Source organism: Lycorma delicatula, chromosome 1 (genome assembly GCF_047948215.1).
Source record: "Lycorma delicatula isolate Av1 chromosome 1, ASM4794821v1, whole genome shotgun sequence".
Lineage (NCBI taxonomy): Eukaryota > Metazoa > Arthropoda > Insecta > Hemiptera > Fulgoridae > Lycorma > Lycorma delicatula.
In genome coordinates, this window is record NC_134455.1 from 252042472 (window position 1) to 252060750 (window position 18279).

Sequence of the window (18279 nt, forward strand, 5' to 3'; positions counted from 1 at the left end):
ACCTCAAAGAGAAAATATCCAGTAGACTTAAAATCAAAAAAATATTCATGTGACCATTCATATTGATAGCAAATTTAATCTTGAGGAATAAGCAGCATGCAGGTGATTCAAGATTCTCTTTGAAACAAAAAATGCCAAAAATAGTGATCTTTTAATAGAGAAACTCTAATGAACTACAAAAATGTAGGCTTTAGTGTAACAAGCAAGGATAAATATTCCATTATGTTATTTTACAAATAGAACAGTATTATCAAGGCAGATGGGTTGAATCTATGATAAATAAATTTAGTACTGGTTTTTCCAAGAAGTCTTCTCAGTAAAGCAAAAAATAATAATCTCTGTTAATAGACACCAATTTCTGAAAAACTGCTACAAAATATATTTCATTTATTTTTGTCACATCTAAAATGATAGTTATAAAGAAATACTTAAAAAGAGATAATGTAGATTATAGTGTAAGCATAGAAAACATTAATTTCAAATATTCCAGAAATATTTTAATAGAAGTAACTAAAAATATAACCTAGAGAAACACTCACTTGATTTTGCATTTTAGCATAAAAGAATAATATGAAGACCTCATTTTAATAAAAATAAATGTATAATTAATTCTCCAAGTTATATTGTGATTGCAGTGAAAAATTAAAACATAAGCAACAAAAAACTAAAGAAAGCAGAAAAATGTATATTTCTTTTAACCCTAATTTAATTTTTTTCAAAGCTTAATTCTGTGAACTAGTAATTACACTCATGAATAACAATCCATCTAGCATTATGTTAGTAAGGGTACTCCTATATCAGATGAACCCCAAAGTGTTAACACTATTAATTAGGGGTATCTCAATGCATTGTATACTCTTAAGGTGAAATGCCCTATGTAAAGAGACAGACCTTAGGTAGGTATGGATAAACTCATGTACATTTATTAATGTTTCCCCTTATTAGAATACCCCTTTTTCTGTTTTAGCCTGCGAAACCACCGTCAGGTATTACTAAAGAGGATGAATGAGGAAGATATTTATGAATGTAAATGAAGTGTAGTCTTGTATAGTCTCAGGTCAACCATTACTGAAATTTGTGGTTAATTGAACAAACACCAAAGAACACCGGTATACACTATCTAGTATTCAAATCTATATAAATATTAACTGCCTTTACTAGAATTAGAACTATAAAAATTTCGACTTCGAAATCAGCTGATTCGCGATGAGCTCACCACTAGGCCAACCCGGCAGATTACAAGAATACCCCTTTTAATGTTTTAATACCCTTAAAGTTTTAACCTATTTTTATACCCTTATATAGTTTTTAATACCCTTCTAAAAAAGCTAACCGAAGAAACTAATCTTTAATTTCTGTGAAAATTGTAGCAATCTACTATTACGAAAGGTACCGAAAAAAGTGATGTAAGATAAGTTACCTAATTAAAAGGTAATGGTTATCGCTAAAGAGCCACACCTATTGGTGTATTAAAAAGATTTCTAAGTAGTTGTGCCAAACTGCATTTTAAACTTTGTTCATTATTTTCGAAAATGTCACGAATTTCACAGCTGACTGATTGGATACTCCCTAAACTAGTTGAGTCGGGTTGTTTTGGTATAGGGTGTGAAATAGATTATCAAAGGGATGTGAATCGTTCGGGGGAGGATCAGTTTGCTTCATCTGTTGAATTTTTGGAACTAATAGCGAAATCTGAAAGTGGTATTCGAAATTTTAAAGTGGTGATTAAATTGCAAACAAACAATCCGTTGGTTTGGGATATACATAAACCGAAAGAGGTATTTCAAAATGAAATACTCATATATTCAAAGATTTTTCCTATTCTGGATAAAAATGAGATTATAAAAGAATTATGCTGCAAGTATTATTTTGGAATTGCCGAACCAACTGCTGGTTTGGACAAGGATTTTATTGTTCTGGAGGATCTAAGTGATCAGGATTATAAACTTAGTTCTGAAAAGGTTATGTATATTATTTATAAACATATACCTTATTAAATATCATTAGTACTTAGAATTTAAATATCATTTATGAATTCTATTTATTTATTTTAAAAATTAAAAAGTGTGTTAATAAATTTTTTTATATATACAATGTTAACATAAGGTCAGGTTTGAAAGTTAGTATTTAATTTTGTACTGTAAATTATTTGCTGATAATTGCTTTATATACGCAAATTTCACGCACTTACTAATACACCGTTATATATGTGTGAGTGTAAATAAAAAAAGAATATATATATATATTTTTTATTTAACCATAACCATAGTGTTTAAAAAGTAATTATAATAATGCAATTAAGAGCCTACATGTAATAGTAATAATTTTTTAGAATACAAATTGCCCACTACTCATAGCTTAAGCAACAGCAAAACAAATAACTTAATATGTAGATTTGGATATGGAGAGAAAAATGTTCTTTTAAAAGCATGAATTGTATGTTAACATAAAATTACTCAATATAGTAATAGAATGTTCACCATTAAGTGTGAGGATGTTCAAGGTTTTTTTTTGTAATTGATTTAAAAGTTTGAAGTAGAAAAAAATCATTAGACGGTATAATAACCCTTTAATTGCAGTCTTTGAAATAATTGCATCGTTAAATTTAAAAAAGAGTTTTTTTTACTGACCATTTATGCACTTGCAAACATACTGATTATAAAAAAACCCTAAAAAAATAGACCATTTAATATTTTTATTTCCTTTCCAGTGTTAGAATTTTGCTCTTTGTGTGTATCAGAACTATATCATTAATGTTTCATTAATCTTAGGATAAATGTATAAACATTTTTTCAGGGTTGTTTACATTTAATCTTTATGATAATGTAATTTTTATTCATAATTGCTTTTCTTTGGTTAGCTGTGTAGTCCATTTGCAATAGTTTCTGTTGCAATCCTGATTAAGTAACATTTATAAAGTACAAGTATGTACTTCATAAGCAACTAAGTATTACGTACTTATACTTCTAATATTAGTTGGCTAGCATATTTGTGCTACATCTTCTCTCTTGTAGTGTTTCATTGGTGGATGTTTTGTGGTGACACAAATGAGCATACTGACCACAAATAGACAGAAGTGGTTGCTAGTAAAGTGAGAAAAGAGAGATTTGTATTTAAGAATCAGTTGTAGTATAACTGGAAGATCTGATACTATAGCAGCAATAGCAGTGGGGGCGGGAGCAGAAATTTGTACTAGCTGTACTAACTGAGCTGAACTATTTATTAATTATATTTAATTATAGTTATTTATTTATTTTTTTTGAAATGAGATTTTTTGTAGGAGTTTGTTTTATTGTACCTATTTTTATAAGCTGTGTATTTTCTTGTGTCTATTTAATCCTGGTAGTCTTTTTAAATTTGGTAAGTTTTGAATTTTGTGTAGAATAGTTCTGAAATTTGAAATTTTATTTTATATGGGTTGATTTTTAAAAGAGTTGTTTGTAAATAAGTCAGTTGTGTTAGATTGTGAAGGTATGTCTGATCATGAGGTGCGAGGAAACTGAAGTGAACTGTTGTTTTACTGATAAGGTTTGTGCATGTGCAGGTATTTTTTTTAAGGGAAACTCTAAGAATTGTAGAAAATTAGTTTATTAAAATGAATTCAGCCCTGTAAACACATTTTTGTTGAATTATAATTAAAAAATATAATTTTTATGGCATTTCAGTGTAGTTATATATTACAGTTATGTAAGTACTAGATACATTTTTTTACACTGAATTATTAGCAATTTTATGTTTACCAATTGTTTGTTTCTGTGATTTGCTCTCTTAGAATGCATTAGCATATATATTTTTTTATGTTAATGATTACAAACTAAGTTCATAACCTATTTGTGATGGTTGGTATTGTAATTGTACTGGGATTTTTAATTATTACTTTTTATGTCCTAGTACTTAATTGTTTACATTTTAGAAATGCATTAACTATAAAAAAAAACTATTCAAGTAAAAAACCGTGTCTATAATATTCTTTTTTCTTTCACTATATTTTTCTTGATATTGTTTAATGATAACTATTTTACTTTTACTGGTTTTATTCGAGAAGTCTGTCATCAAATTGAAATTCTCTTTAGTTTAAGTATCTTTCTGCATGATTAAAGCCTTTCATAGATTTTTTCTTATTAGTCTATTTTAACTGGTAAAGTAGATCAATTTTCTGTACTTATAAGCTTTCTCAAATTGAACCTTGATAAGTTTAGGTTTGGACTAAAATTTAAAATACTGAATACTACCAAAAATTACAATAGAACTGATTTTAAAATATCAGATAGTTGTTACTATGTTACTGATTAAGAATTGTTAAAAAAACCCATCTTGTTGGTCTAGTGATGAACGCATCTTCCTAAATCAGCTGATTTAGAAGTCGAGAGTTCCAGCATTCAAGTCCTAGTAAAGTCAGTTATTTTTACACAGATTTGAGTACTAGATCGTGGATGCTGGTGTACTTTGGTGATTGGGTTTCAATTAGCCAAACATCCCAGGAATGGTCAAACTGAGACTGTAAAAGACTACACTTCATTTACACTCATACATATCATCCTCATTCATCCTCTGAAGTACTATCTGAACTGTAATTACCAGAGGCTAAACAGGAAAAATAAAAAAAGAATTGTTATAAAAAAATAAAAATTTTTTTTTGTTTCTCTCATGATTTAAATGTAATCAAAATACAATAAACAGTCAAATGAATACTTTATACGCCATCTGGGCATTTATCTTGCCACGCAATTTATTCTCTTATTCATTAACACTGTAGTTTGTTAGATATTTTATTTTTAGTTATTATACATAGTGAATATATGTTCATTATTTATGACTTCTATAATGGAACCTGGTTTAATGATATTTTCCTCTCTCTCTCTCTCCCCTCTCGCACTCTCTCTCTCTGTTCTGCACTAATCTTTAAATCTGAATGCATGTGCTACATAAAGAGATTTCAGTATCTGTTCATATATTCATCAGTTATTTATCTTTATCTATTTTTTTGGTCTGAATCGGTGCTATCCATAAGAAACCAAACTTTATTTAAATAAAAAAAACTAATTTGGTAGTTATTGGAGTGAGGAAAAACAATTGTAATGTATTTTGTAAAAATCCACCAATAAGGAACGTCCTATGAAATAGCAAAACAGGATAAGATGTCAGTTGCTACCTCATTCTTCTATTTTCTTTCGTATTACTTACCAAAACTTCTACACAACTGTTGAGTAAGACTCATTGTATCTGTTAAATTATTGAACAATAGGAATATGTAATATTGGCAATATGACATTGGTTTTGGAACGATTTTGTTCAAATTTTTTTAAAGGTGGTAATTTTCTTGCCTCTGCAATGATTGGCTGTAGTTTCCACATTGTAACCGTTTGTTCACTTATGTCTCATGTCTTTTTATGATATTTTAAAAATATTTCTGTTGTCATTTCAACTACTCAAAATTTTTCATAAATAAATATTTCTGTATTAATTTTAATTATATTATAGTTCAAATAGTAATACTTTTGTGTCATATTTATTTTAAACAATTTATATTTCTGTTAAACAGATTTTCCTTGACTATGATCACTGTGCTTTGGCGATGAGAGCTATTGGAAAATTTCATGGCCTTTCTTATGCAGCTAAACAGCGTGATTTAAATTTATTCATGAGCACTGTCAGTAAATTACAGAGCAAGTGGGATGACAATTTCATTAGAACTTGGAAAGATATGTTTAAATTATGTGGAAGCCGAGGAGTGTTACCTTTAATTGAAGCAAATCACTCTGAAAATCTTTTAAAAGAATTCCTTAGAAATTATGAAGATCCAGTAAAATTTCTTAATGCTCTTGCTGCTCCAGAAGAACCAGAAGCTGTTGTTTGTCATGGTGATTTTTGTAGAAATAATGTTTTCTTCCGTTATGGCAAAGATGGACGTCCCGATGGTGTTAAGTTATTCGATTTTCAGATCGCGATGTATGCATCTCCTGCCACAGAACTTGCATTCTTTCTATACATGAACACTTCTCAAGAATTGAGGAATAAGCATTGGGATGATCTTCTTAATGCTTACAAAGATGGCGTAAAATCTGTGGTTCCTAATATGAATGTACCTGAACCAAATTTCAAAAAATTTGCTGCTTATGGTTACATAATTTGCAGTTATTTCCTTCCTTTTATGATGGATAATGAAGGTGTTGTCTTAGAAGAATTAATTGCTCTTAACCCCCAGGAGCAGGCTCGTATATTTTCAAGTATTGGAGGAGAAAAGGGCACACAGGTTCTTGTTGATATCGTTAAACATTTTTTGGAACGAGATTATATCCAGGCATCATATGAATAAACTTAAAGAATTTTTAATCATTAGTCAGAAATTGTTTTTACTTTCATATTTTCTTTTAATATTTGACTTTTTTCCTAACTGATAAAAGTTTATCTTCTATCACAGAACATAGAACAGTTGCCTCAGTGTCTGTAGAGGTAGTAAGTTACTTCTCAGGGTTTTAATTAAATTGTTTACAAGTAAATAGATTTGGATATAGTCAGGCGTTCTTTAAGTTTTTTTTTAATTGAAATTTTATATACTATTAAAAGATTTATTTTATCTTTCAAAACTTATCTTGTGCTTTTCTTGAAGGTGTAAAGTTTTGTGTTTCTAGAACTACATGTGTTCTGAAATACATTAAAGCACAAAGGTCTGTCTTAGCTAATTGGGGGTTTTTCTTTTGAAATCCTAGATTTTCAGCTTAATTTACATTTGCTGAAGTGTTGAATTTGCCAAAATTATTCCTGTTAATCCATCTACTGTGAATAAAAATACAAATCTTATACGGATTATTTAAGGTGTTTTTTTTATTCATTGTAGTTATTTTTCTGAAGATTTTAATACTGTTGGTACTGTGTAAATTATGGTTGCCGAGGTAAAATATGCATGTGTATTAATATCTACTTCTACTGTGAATATGTGATGGGCTCATACAATAAATTCTAAAATTGCAGTAGGTAGTTATTGTGTAAATTATTTCTAGATATCCAAATGTTATAATTTTTCTGCTTTCATTTGTAATTATATGTGAGATTAGACCAAACCCCCATAAAATTAGAATTTGTACTTGTCGATATTCAAAGAATCAGAATAGGTTTGGTATAAAATAGTATCAGCTTTTCCTGTTGGGTCAAAAAATGATGTATTAAAATATTGGTCTTTAGTAGTATAGTGATTTCTCCTGTGAGTACTGGTAATGAAATTAATAATAAAATTGCAGTGATTAATACTAATCAACAAAATAATGGTATTTTTCTGTTGTCATTCCCTTTTGGTCATATAATAATTGTTATTGAAATAAAGTTAATTGCTCCTATAATTGATCTAATTCCTGCATTATGTAGCGAAAAAATTTAATTGTTAAATCAGTTGATGGATCTGAATATGCAAGTTATGCTGAGAATAGTGGGTAAACTGTGTTCATTCTTTCCTGAACCTGATCCTACTATTGAGCTTGAAATTTATAGAATTAGAAATGTGGGAAGTAGTCAAAAGCTTATATTATTTATTTGTGGGAAGCTATGTCTGGTGTTCCAATTAATATTGGAACTAATCACTTTCCAAATCCACTAATTGTAATTTTAGTTATAAAAACAAAATTATAATGAATGCATGTGATGTAACAATTGTAAATAAAATATTATTTGATGATATTGTTATAATTAGTCTGGTTAAAATTATTGGTATGTGTTATTTTTGATAAATTTATTTTAATTAAGAAAATTTATTCATTTATGGGATCTGAATCCATAAGCTTAAATTTAGCTTATGTTGTTTTTTCTGAAAAAATGTAAGATGCTAAAGAATATTAATTTTTTAGTTTCAGTTTAAATCCGATTTTAACATAATTTAAATTGTATTAGTTGAAATAGCATGAGTGATAAAATCAATTATTTTACTACATCAAGTAATCCTGCGATCAGGCATCTTGTTTTATTTTAAATGATTTTCTTTTGTTTTATTAATTTTTTTTGTTCTGGTACGTAGTATATTTTTTGCAAAAAAAAATCGCAAAATTTTTAAAGTTAAATTCCACCATTGATATCAATGTACTTTTCAACTCATTTTTATACATTTTTGGTCACAACCTAATTATATCTTCCTGTTCCTTGAGGGCAGCAGCAATGATAATGCAAAAGATCATTTTATCACACTTGTCTATTTTTTGCTCATATACCTCGCTTTTCATTCATCCCCATAAGCAGTAATCTATGGCAGTAAGGTCCAGTGATCGTGATGGCCAATTTTCCGGCCCTTATGTTCAATTCATTTACTTGTAAACTTTTCACCTTTTTTTTTTTGTCTTCAGTCATTTGACTGGTTTGATGCAGCTCTCCAAGATTCCTTATCTAGTGCTAGTCGTTTCATTTCAGGATACCCTCTACATCCTACATCCCTAACAGTTTGTTTTACATATTCCAAACGTGGCCTGCCTACACAATTTTTTCCTTCTACCTGTCCTTCCAATATTAAAGCGACTATTCCAGGATGCCTTAGTATGTGGCCTATAAGTCTGTCTCTTCTTTTAACTATATTTTTCCAAATGCTTCTTTCTTCATCTATTTCCGCAATACCTCTTCATTTGTCACTTTATCCACCCATCTGATTTTTAACATTCTCCTATAGCACCACTTTTCAAAAGCTTCTAATCTTTTCTTCTCAGATTCTCCGATTGTCCAAGTTTCACTTCCATATAAAGCGACACTCCAAACATATACTTTCAAAAATCTTTTCCTGACATTTAAATTAATTTTTGATGTAAACAAATTATATTTCTTACTGAAGGCTCGTTTAGCTTGTGCTATTCGGCATTTTATATTGCTCCTGCTTCGTCCATCTTTAGTAATTCTACTTCCCAAATAACAAAATTCTTCTACCTCCATAATCTTTTCTTCTTCTATTTTCACATTCAGTGGTCCATCTTTGTTATTTCTACTACATTTCATTACTTTTGTTTTGTTCTTGTTTATTTTCTTGTGGTAGTTCTTGCGTAGGACTTCATCTATGCTGTTCATTGTTTCTTCTAAATCCTTTTTACTCTTGGCTAGAATTACTATATCATCAGCAAATCGTAGCATCTTTATCTTTTCTCCTTGTACTGTTACTCTGAATCTAAATTGTTCTTTAACATCATTAACTGCTAGTTCGATGTAAAGATTAAAAAGTAACGGAGATAGGGAACATCCTTGTCAGACTCCCTTTCTTATTACGGCTTCTTTCTTATGTTCTGCAATTATTACTGTTGCTGTTTGGTTCCTGTACATGTTAGCAATTGTTCTTCTATCTCTGTATTTGAACCCTAATTTTTTTTTAAATGGTGAACATTTTATTCCAGTCTACGTTATCGAATGCCATTTCTAGGTCTATAAACGCCAAGTATGTTGGGTTGTTTTTCTTTAATCTTCCTTCCACTATTAATCTGAGGCCTAAAATTGCTTCCCTTGTCCCTATACTTTTCCTGAAACCAAATTGGTCTTCTCCTAACACTTCTTCCACTCTCCTCTCAATTCTTCTGTATAGAATTCTAGTTAAGATTTTTGATGCATAACTAGTTAAACTAATTGTTCTGTATTCTTCACATTTATCTGCCCCTGCTTTCTTTGGTATCATGACTGTAATACTTTTTTTGAAGTCTGACGGAAATTCCCCTTTTTCATAAATATTACACACCAGTTTGTATAATCTATCAATCGCTTCCTCACCTGCACTGTGCATTAATTCTACAGGTATTCCGTCTATTCCAGGAGCCTTTCTGCCACTTTTCACCTATGAATTGTTTTACTTCATTTGTGAAATGTGTTTATACTCCATCAAAGTGATTATATATTTCAATTCTTTTTTTGTCAATGAGAAATTTTCAAGCACTGTAAGAAATTATTGTTTAAAAATTCCACATAATTTCAACCGTGATATGTTCTAGTATGAAAGGGCTTAATAACTGGTTGTTAAACATGCCACATAAATGTCCACTGAAAATCGTTGGTGGAAATTTGATTTAACTATAGCATGTGGGTTTTCTTCAGACCACCGATGTGAATTCCTTGTATCAAAACTGAAATTTTCTCAGTAAGTTAGCAATAATTTCCATATAAAAGATTTGATGATGAAGAGCACGATTTTTAAGTTTGAAGTTAGTAACTTTGTTAAATGACTAATAAGTGTGTAAATTTTATAATCATTTATTTATTATTTTTAACAAAAAAAATTAATGCGATAAAGTCTATAAAGAATAAAAAAAAATCAATTTTTATTATTAAAAATAAAACAGAACAAAACTTAACTTTTGGTGTTAGTATTGCCAATCTAAAATAAAAAAAGTCTAAATTTTGTATAAAAACAGCTGTTTTTTTATTTTTACGTGTTCAAATTTTTCTCTTTTGTTCTGCTTTTTTTTAATAATAGAAGTTGATTTTTTTTTTGTAGATTTCATTATAACAACTTTCTCTTAATTAAATTATCTACATGTTTTAATAATGAAATTTACACATTTATTAGTCCTTTAACAAAGTTATTGTATTTAAAATCTAAAAAATATGTCATTCATTTTTCTGTTTTACATTGGATATCATGAAAACTACAACAGATACAGTTATGTGACTAGTATTATTTGATTGAAAACACTCAGTTTATTTGAGTGAAAAAATATAAGATCACATCATGTTTACTAATTTTCCTAACTTTAAAAATTCTGTATGACTTCATTTCACTGGGAGATCTTATTCCAGGCTGTAGAATTATTCTCCTTTACTACTGAATCACTCCGTATAATGGCCAATAGCCACTGTATGCCGTAAAAAGCATTTTGCCTCTATGATATGAAACTGCAGTCAGATGTTGTTTAACACTGGGTGCATGTATGCATATTTTTTTTGTAAGGGAATACTGTAAGAATTATAGAAAATTACTTTGTTACAATGAATCCCTGTAAACACATTTTTGTTGAGATTAGAATTAAAAAAATAAGATTTAATGGCACTTCAGCACAGTTGTATATTACAATTATTTGAATACTGTATACATTTATTTTTTTATACTGAATTATTTTACAAATGTGATGTTCTAATGTTGGTGTCTGTAACATGCTCTTTTTAAAGTTCATTTGAAATTTCGTTTTTAAAATGATCTTGACAATATCATGAATAGTTTTAATGGTACATATAGCGAAATGGTTATCTAATGTTTGCTTTTTCATAAGTTATATGAATACATTATATCTTGCTGCATTTTATATTTTTAAAATTGCTCAATTCAATGACTTACTAAGATTACTAATTTTTTCCTTTTCTTTGTTTTTCTTGATTTATTTAAGTAATTTCATTCACTGGTTTTATTACAAAATTTTCTTTCTTGTGGAGATTCGTTTTAGGTTATTTTCGTACACTTAAAGCTTTCCTGGTTTTCTTCATAGGATTCTACTGTTGCAATATTCTTATCCTCTTGTAAGCTTTGTTAGAGTGAACCTTAAAGTTAACGTCTAGAGCAAATTTTAAAAGCTGTATTCTTCACAAAAGTCACAGTAGTAGCGATTTTAAAATATTAGACAGTTGCTATATTTCTGATTAATCGTTGTTAAAAAATATATTTTGTTTGTTTGTTAATTGATTTAAATTTAATCCAAACACAATAAACAGCATATCAATTTAATTAATTCTCATACATATAAGAATTTAATTATTTTTCTTAATGGTTGAAAAATAACAGTTTTAGTGTACTTTATAAAAAAATACTTGTTAATTAGGAACAGTGTATGAGGATTGGGATTAGATATCAATTGCTATCGCAAGCCTTTGCTTTCTTTCTCATTACTTATAAAAAATGTTGCCTATTATAAAAGTTTCTGTGTATCTGCTTAACTGTTGAATTACAGAAATATGAAGGCAAAATGATATTGGTTTTGGAACAATTTTGTTGCATTATGTTTTTTTATAGGTGACTATTTTCTTATCTCTCCAATGATTGTGCTCTAGTTTCTACATTGTAATTGTTTACTAATGTTTCATTACCTTTTATGAAATTTTTAAAAAACAGCTTTTATCATTCCACCTCTCTTTTTCTGTTTAGCCTCTGGAACCACTGTAAGGTTTTACTTTAGAGGATTATATGTATGAATGGCTTATATGTAAATGGAGTGTAGCCTTGTACAGTCTTAGGCAACCTGTAGCCTTGTACAGTCTTAGGCAACCATTCCTGAGATGTCTGGTTAACTGAAACCCAACCACCAAATTACAGTGATATTCGTGATCTAGTATTCAAATCTGTAAAAAAGTAACTGCGTTTACTAGGATTATCATTATCATTCCACCTACTCAAGATTTTCTGTGATATTTCAATTTCAATCAGATTGAAATTGATTGAAAACATACATTGTCAATCATTGTTCATAATTTAGAAATTTCACAGAATAGTGCGTGCGAGCGTGTGTAGTTGTGCATGGTTATGCTTTGATATTCCTTGTTCCTCCTTGATGATCTACCTATTCATCACAGCTCAGTTGGAGGTTTTATCCTACGCATCAAGCGTGCTATTAAACTTTGAAAAGTAATATTTTTGTTGCTCTTTTGGCTCTCTAATATTGTTACATGTTCGCGGTTCGACCAGGATGTTGAGAGATTAATAAATTAAACATTTCTAATAAATACAATTTGTTACTGTAAAGACATAAACAAAATAAATAATAATAATAACAATGATAATAATAAAGGTAATACATATGTATTAAACATACAAAAAAGGACAAGGTTTGTTTGATGACAGTTAAATTATAAAAAATAGAATTCATTCCAATTTATTAAAAACATTATAATGATTGATAGAAACTAATATTTTATTAACAACAAGATAATACTAAAAACGTTTAAAGTTCATACAATTCAATTCTCTGCAAATATCACACTTCTTTTATTGTTTACAACAGAACTACCTTACACTTTATGAATGAATAAAATACTGTCACTTTAACTACTGTTTACCAATTACTCATTGAAAATCTTCCTCCATTCACCCATTCTTCATGCTGGAATACTTGTGACCTACTCTTCACTCATTGTACCACACGCTTACTGATGTTGCTGTCACACCGCAACCATGTTGAACTTGGGCTTGCAAAACAATTCTGTTATCGCTTGTTATCATGACTATGCAGAATGCGTCCTCAGAGAACTACAGACTATCTCTATTAGTCCCTGACAGTATTTATATCCCCCGGCCTGCAGAATCATTGCCCGCCTCATCCGATTAATTGTTGAAGTGTAATTATTTTCATAGTCTGTGCCCTTATGTTTTTTTATAAATTCTTATTCAGGTCCGGTAATCATTTTGGTTGAACAACAGCTTCTCAAGGTTCCATTGTCTATATTACAAAGAACTGATTGTTAAACGGACTTGTTACTCTGAGAAAAGAATCCCCTGTAATTGCTTCTGGATTCTTTCCATCATTATTATTTTCTCTTTCTTTCTTCTTAATTAGAAGAAATCTGTTATCCTGGCCCATTATACTGGTTCTGTTACAACATATTACTTTTATTTCTGCTGTCAGATGTATGTGACCACTATCAATGTCAACTCTAGGCGGCAGGAGTTGACATTGTGCCTCATTAACATTTTTTTTTTGTCTATGTTGAACTCATGAACAACAGGAATGGGAAGGCAACATGGCATTGGTCTTGGAGCAGTTTTGCCACTGAATGTTTGGTAAAGATGGTGATTATCATTGTCTTTAATTGATCTCATTATTATTGTCTTCAATGGACATCATCTAGTGGTTATTTTCTATATTTAAAAAAAAAATAGAAATACAAATAAGTATTTGCTTCTTGCTCTTAATTTTTTCAAAGTATTAGATAAAATGCAAATCTTTAAGTTAAATACTTAAAAAAAAAAATCAGTTAATTAGCTTAAACAAACAAAAAACGTTTTCATGATCTAAAAAGGACTCTATTTTGATGTCATCAATCAGTGGACTGGTTTTCTGACGTTTTCCATAACTTTCTTTGCTATGCTCACCTTCAACATAACTTAAGTTCAACATGCATCTTACATTCTCGGTTATCTGTTTTATATATTTCAATCTTTGTTGTCCTTACAGTTTGTTCCTCTATTACCAATTTAACTAAAACTGGGCATCTTAATACATGATCTTAGAATCTAGTTCATTTCTTTACAAAATTCTGCTGAAAATTTATCTTCTCTCCTAACTATCTTAAATCATTTTGAATTATATCAACCCACTTAATTTTCAACATCCTTTTGTAAAACACATTTCAAATATCTCTCTATTTTATTTTAACTGTTGTCCATTTTTATTTACAATAAAACACAATCATCACAAATATTTTCAAGGAGTTTATTCCCTCCTTAGATCCACATTTGATACTAGCTCTTTTTTTCATAAAACATCTTCCTGGTGCGAGTAATCTTTTAATGTCTACTTACTTCATCATCTTATTTAACTGGACTTTCTGTGTGATAAATTTTTGTTATAATATAACAGAAAAACTAACATTATATTAAATTTTCCTTTTAATAAGTCCATGCCATTGCATAACTCATCTTTGATTTCTGTCAAAAGAACAATATCATCAGTGAATTTTATGTTTACATTTTCTCTTTAGTTATCCCATTCTTAAAATGTCCCTCAAGTTCCTGTATTGCTTACTTTCCAACAAACTTGTCACAGTCTTTTCCTAATAAGCTACCTGTTTTCACCTTATTACAGTTGCCACCTGATTTTTGTACAGATTTAGGAAAATGTTTTTCCTATATTTGCCTGAATTTGCTTAACATTTTATTAATTTCCAATTATCAGTTGTTTCTCCAGTTTCATAAATTTTATATACCAACATATAAAGCATATTCAGTAATATTTCTCACAGACAGTATAATAATTTAGAACCACCAGATTGGTGTAGTGATAAACACATCTTCGCAAATCAGCTGATTTTGAAGTTAAGAGTTCAAACGTTCAAGTCCTAATAAAGGCAGTTACTTTTATACGGATTTGAATACTAGATTGTGGATAATGGTGTCCTTTGATGGTTGGGTTTCAATTAACCACACTTCTCAGAAATGGTTGACCTGAGACTGTACAAGACTACACTTCACTTACACTCGTACATATCATCCTCTGAAGTAAAACTTGACTGTGATTCTTGAAGCGTAAACAGGAAAAGAGTATACTAACTTTGATGGTTTATCATCAATTCCTAGTATTTAATGTTGCCTTTCATAATTCTTATCACATTTGGATTATACTATACAATCTCTTCTGAAACCATCATCACTTCTTTTATCCTGATCTGGTACCACATCTGATAACGTTTTTCCAGTATACTACCCTTCTATGTATTCCATTCTATTCGCTCCATTTGTTAGTTCTTTATTTTCCTATAACCAAAGTTTCCATTTCTACCTCTCCTACTATTAAAGCTGACAACACAGCTGTAGGACTTTCCCATCACACGGCTTTTTTCTGATGCACAACTTACACATACATACACACACTTTAATTTTAAGTATTTATCATTTTATTTTAACATAATATTTTTTGTTTATATAATTCAATGATTCTAACTAAGCATGTGTGCATACCATATTTCATTCATGAGGGTGTGGTGTTACTAGCGGCCACTTTAAATAAATTTTTACACTTTAAATATTATTCATTTATTTAATTCTACCCCTACCTCTCGCCTGTGAGATGTCACAACATAGCAGATGATTGCAGCAGTAGTCCAGCTGCTAAGTGGGATGTAGGGTGCGTAAGGGGGATGGCTGGATTAAGACCCCACTTTGATGAGGAACAAATTTGTGGATCCAACAAGATGCTAATAGAAAAAACTGCAATGAAAAAGATCCACTGTACTGCCTTATGATTATGTACTCAGAGATCCACTGTACTGCCTTAAGTATGATTATTTATAATTTTTCCTTCTATAACTCTTCAAAATTAAAACCATTTTTAGGGGTGTGGGTGAAATTTAGTGAAAACGTTTTTTTACAAAAGTTGTTTACTTTATTAATCACAAAAATTTAAAAAAAATATATAATCTTAATTATGCAAAATCTGGAGATGATTTCGTTTTTCCTCATTGTATCCCCCACCCTCTGACCTTTTGAATTAAATTGTATGTTGTATTTCTCTTTGTATCCTTTTGTATCTATGATGTATTCTCCTTTCGCCGGTCTCTATCCCATATGAGTGTTGTTATTTTTACTTTGATTACTAAGTTATAGTTTGAATTAGTTTGCTGCTGCCAATACACTTTGCATTCAGTAATTTTGTTTTGAAATCTGTCAATAACAATTGCAATGTATCTTCCTTTGACTGTTGGTAAGTCCTACAACTGTGTTGTCAGCTTTTTTCCATAATGTGTGGATTGGGAACCTAGATGCAGCAACAGGCTGCATACATGCCCCCTACTCTAGAAATGTTATAGCAAAGTTTGGTGAAAATTGCTTAAATAGTTCTGAAGATATAAGGTGATTTATATGCCAACATACATACATACATACATATGAATATTTTGTAGCAGAAAGTTTGATGCCATTTTCCTGTTTTTTGGGGATTTTAGGGGTCAATTCATCAAGATTCAGTGAAAACTAGATATGCCCAATTTTGACTGATGCCATTTTTTGATGTCCTTAAGGGTCAGTTCATCAAAGCTTCAGTGAAAATTTTGACTGATTACCATACTTCCCTTCTATAGCTATAGCTGCTATATAGATGAGAAAGTAAGAGTTCTCATAAGAGATTTATGTCAGTACAGTAAAACATCTCTTAATTCAATACCTATCTGAATGTGTATGGTGTATGCTTTATTCAAAATAATAGTAAAAAGTTAAAAAATAATATAAAATGTAAATACAATTTTTTCCTCTTTAGTTAATTTTCTTATATTTTTAATTTCATGTGTTTTAGATTACTGTAGTAAAATAAAACATAAAACTAATCCTCAGTAGTATGGTTGTTGCAAATTAGGTACTTTTATATGAATTTGAATACCAGGTCGTGGATACTGGTGTTCTTTGATGGTTGGGTTTCAATTAACCACACATTTCAGGAATGGTCGACCTGAGGCTGTATAAGACTACACTTCAATTACATTCACACATATCATACTCATTCATCCTCTGAAGTAATACCTTATGGTGGTTCCAGAGGCTAAACAGAAAAAGAAAAATAGAGGTACACCACAACGTAATACACAATATGACATGATGATATATTTATGAGGGTTAGGGAAAGATATGAAATATATGATTTAGCAGCTGAGAGTCTAAAATGAAACAAAGTAATTAAATTTTTTAATAGATTTATTAAAAAATTAGCTATTTTAAATTAACGTCATTGCATCATATTAAAACCATAACAACACATAAATCCCTCTGAACAAAATGAACAACTCATAAAACCACGCAATAATGCGACTTATGCATACCATCGTTCACATAGAGCGACATTTTGTGCATGGTTTATGAGTTTTTTTAATAGAAATACTATTAAAAACTGCTGAAACTCGCATGACAATTTAATTGGGTCTTTCTACTCCCATTGGGTAAGTAGTACCCAATTTATATTTATAATCTATTGGTGTAGTTAATTATAACATGAAACATTACTTTTTTATTTACATCCTTGCTTAAATTAAGCAGAAGTCTGTTTCATAATTCTAGTTTTAATTTTAATGGAGAGTATGTTGAAATATTTTGACAATATGTTACAAATATGATGCATAAGATTATTTGTATAAGAAGTCTTTTTTATAAGATAATTTATATAATTACTGAGTTAGCCATACTAATACTTTCTTGAATAGTCTGTGATTTACTTTGATATTCAGTTGAAGTTGAATTAAAATTACCCATGATGGTTGTTTAATAATTAATGAGACATTTGATTGTAGAAAAATCATTGTTTATTCTATGACGGAAACTAATGCTAGTTTCAATGTTAATGGATCAAGAAAGCATGAGCTTTCTTATTTTATTAATAAAGGATTGTTCACTTTGGTGTATGAACCATTATTTTACTGCGTTGTTGCCTGCTCATTATTGCTGAACATGGTGCTACATAAAAACTCATTGAGAAGCCCAAACCAAAAAAAATGTGATGGTGCAAGAGTGTGACTAAAAGATGAATATAGCAATACCTCCAGACCCAATGTTTGAATTGTATTTCTTTATAGTGGAATGGGGGCAGGTGTCATAGTAGAAGAATTTCACCTTTTAAGAAAGAACAATAACATTTTGCACTTACTGTAGGT

The 18279-nt window shown here is 29.7% G+C and overlaps 1 protein-coding gene across 1 annotated transcript; it reads left to right on the forward strand.

Moving 5' to 3' along the window:
- The first annotated feature begins 1216 nt into the window (after positions 1–1216).
- LOC142330418 (uncharacterized) lies at positions 1217–7666 on the forward strand. The gene is made up of 2 exons (XM_075375657.1): positions 1217–1961; positions 5543–7666. Exons 1-2 carry the CDS (start codon positions 1533–1535, stop codon positions 6314–6316), a joined length of 1203 nt encoding a protein of 400 aa, XP_075231772.1. The 5' UTR covers positions 1217–1532; the 3' UTR covers positions 6317–7666.
- Positions 7667–18279: the final 10613 nt, after the last annotated feature.

Bases quoted from the DNA above. Each gene is read 5' to 3' on its own strand.
- LOC142330418 (XM_075375657.1), top strand. From the start codon at position 1,533: ATGTCACGAATTTCACAGCTGACTGATTGGATACTCCCTAAACTAGTT. The intron at 1,962-5,542 runs GTTATGTATATT...TCTGTTAAACAG, and splicing joins ATAAACTTAGTTCTGAAAAG to ATTTTCCTTGACTATGATCA.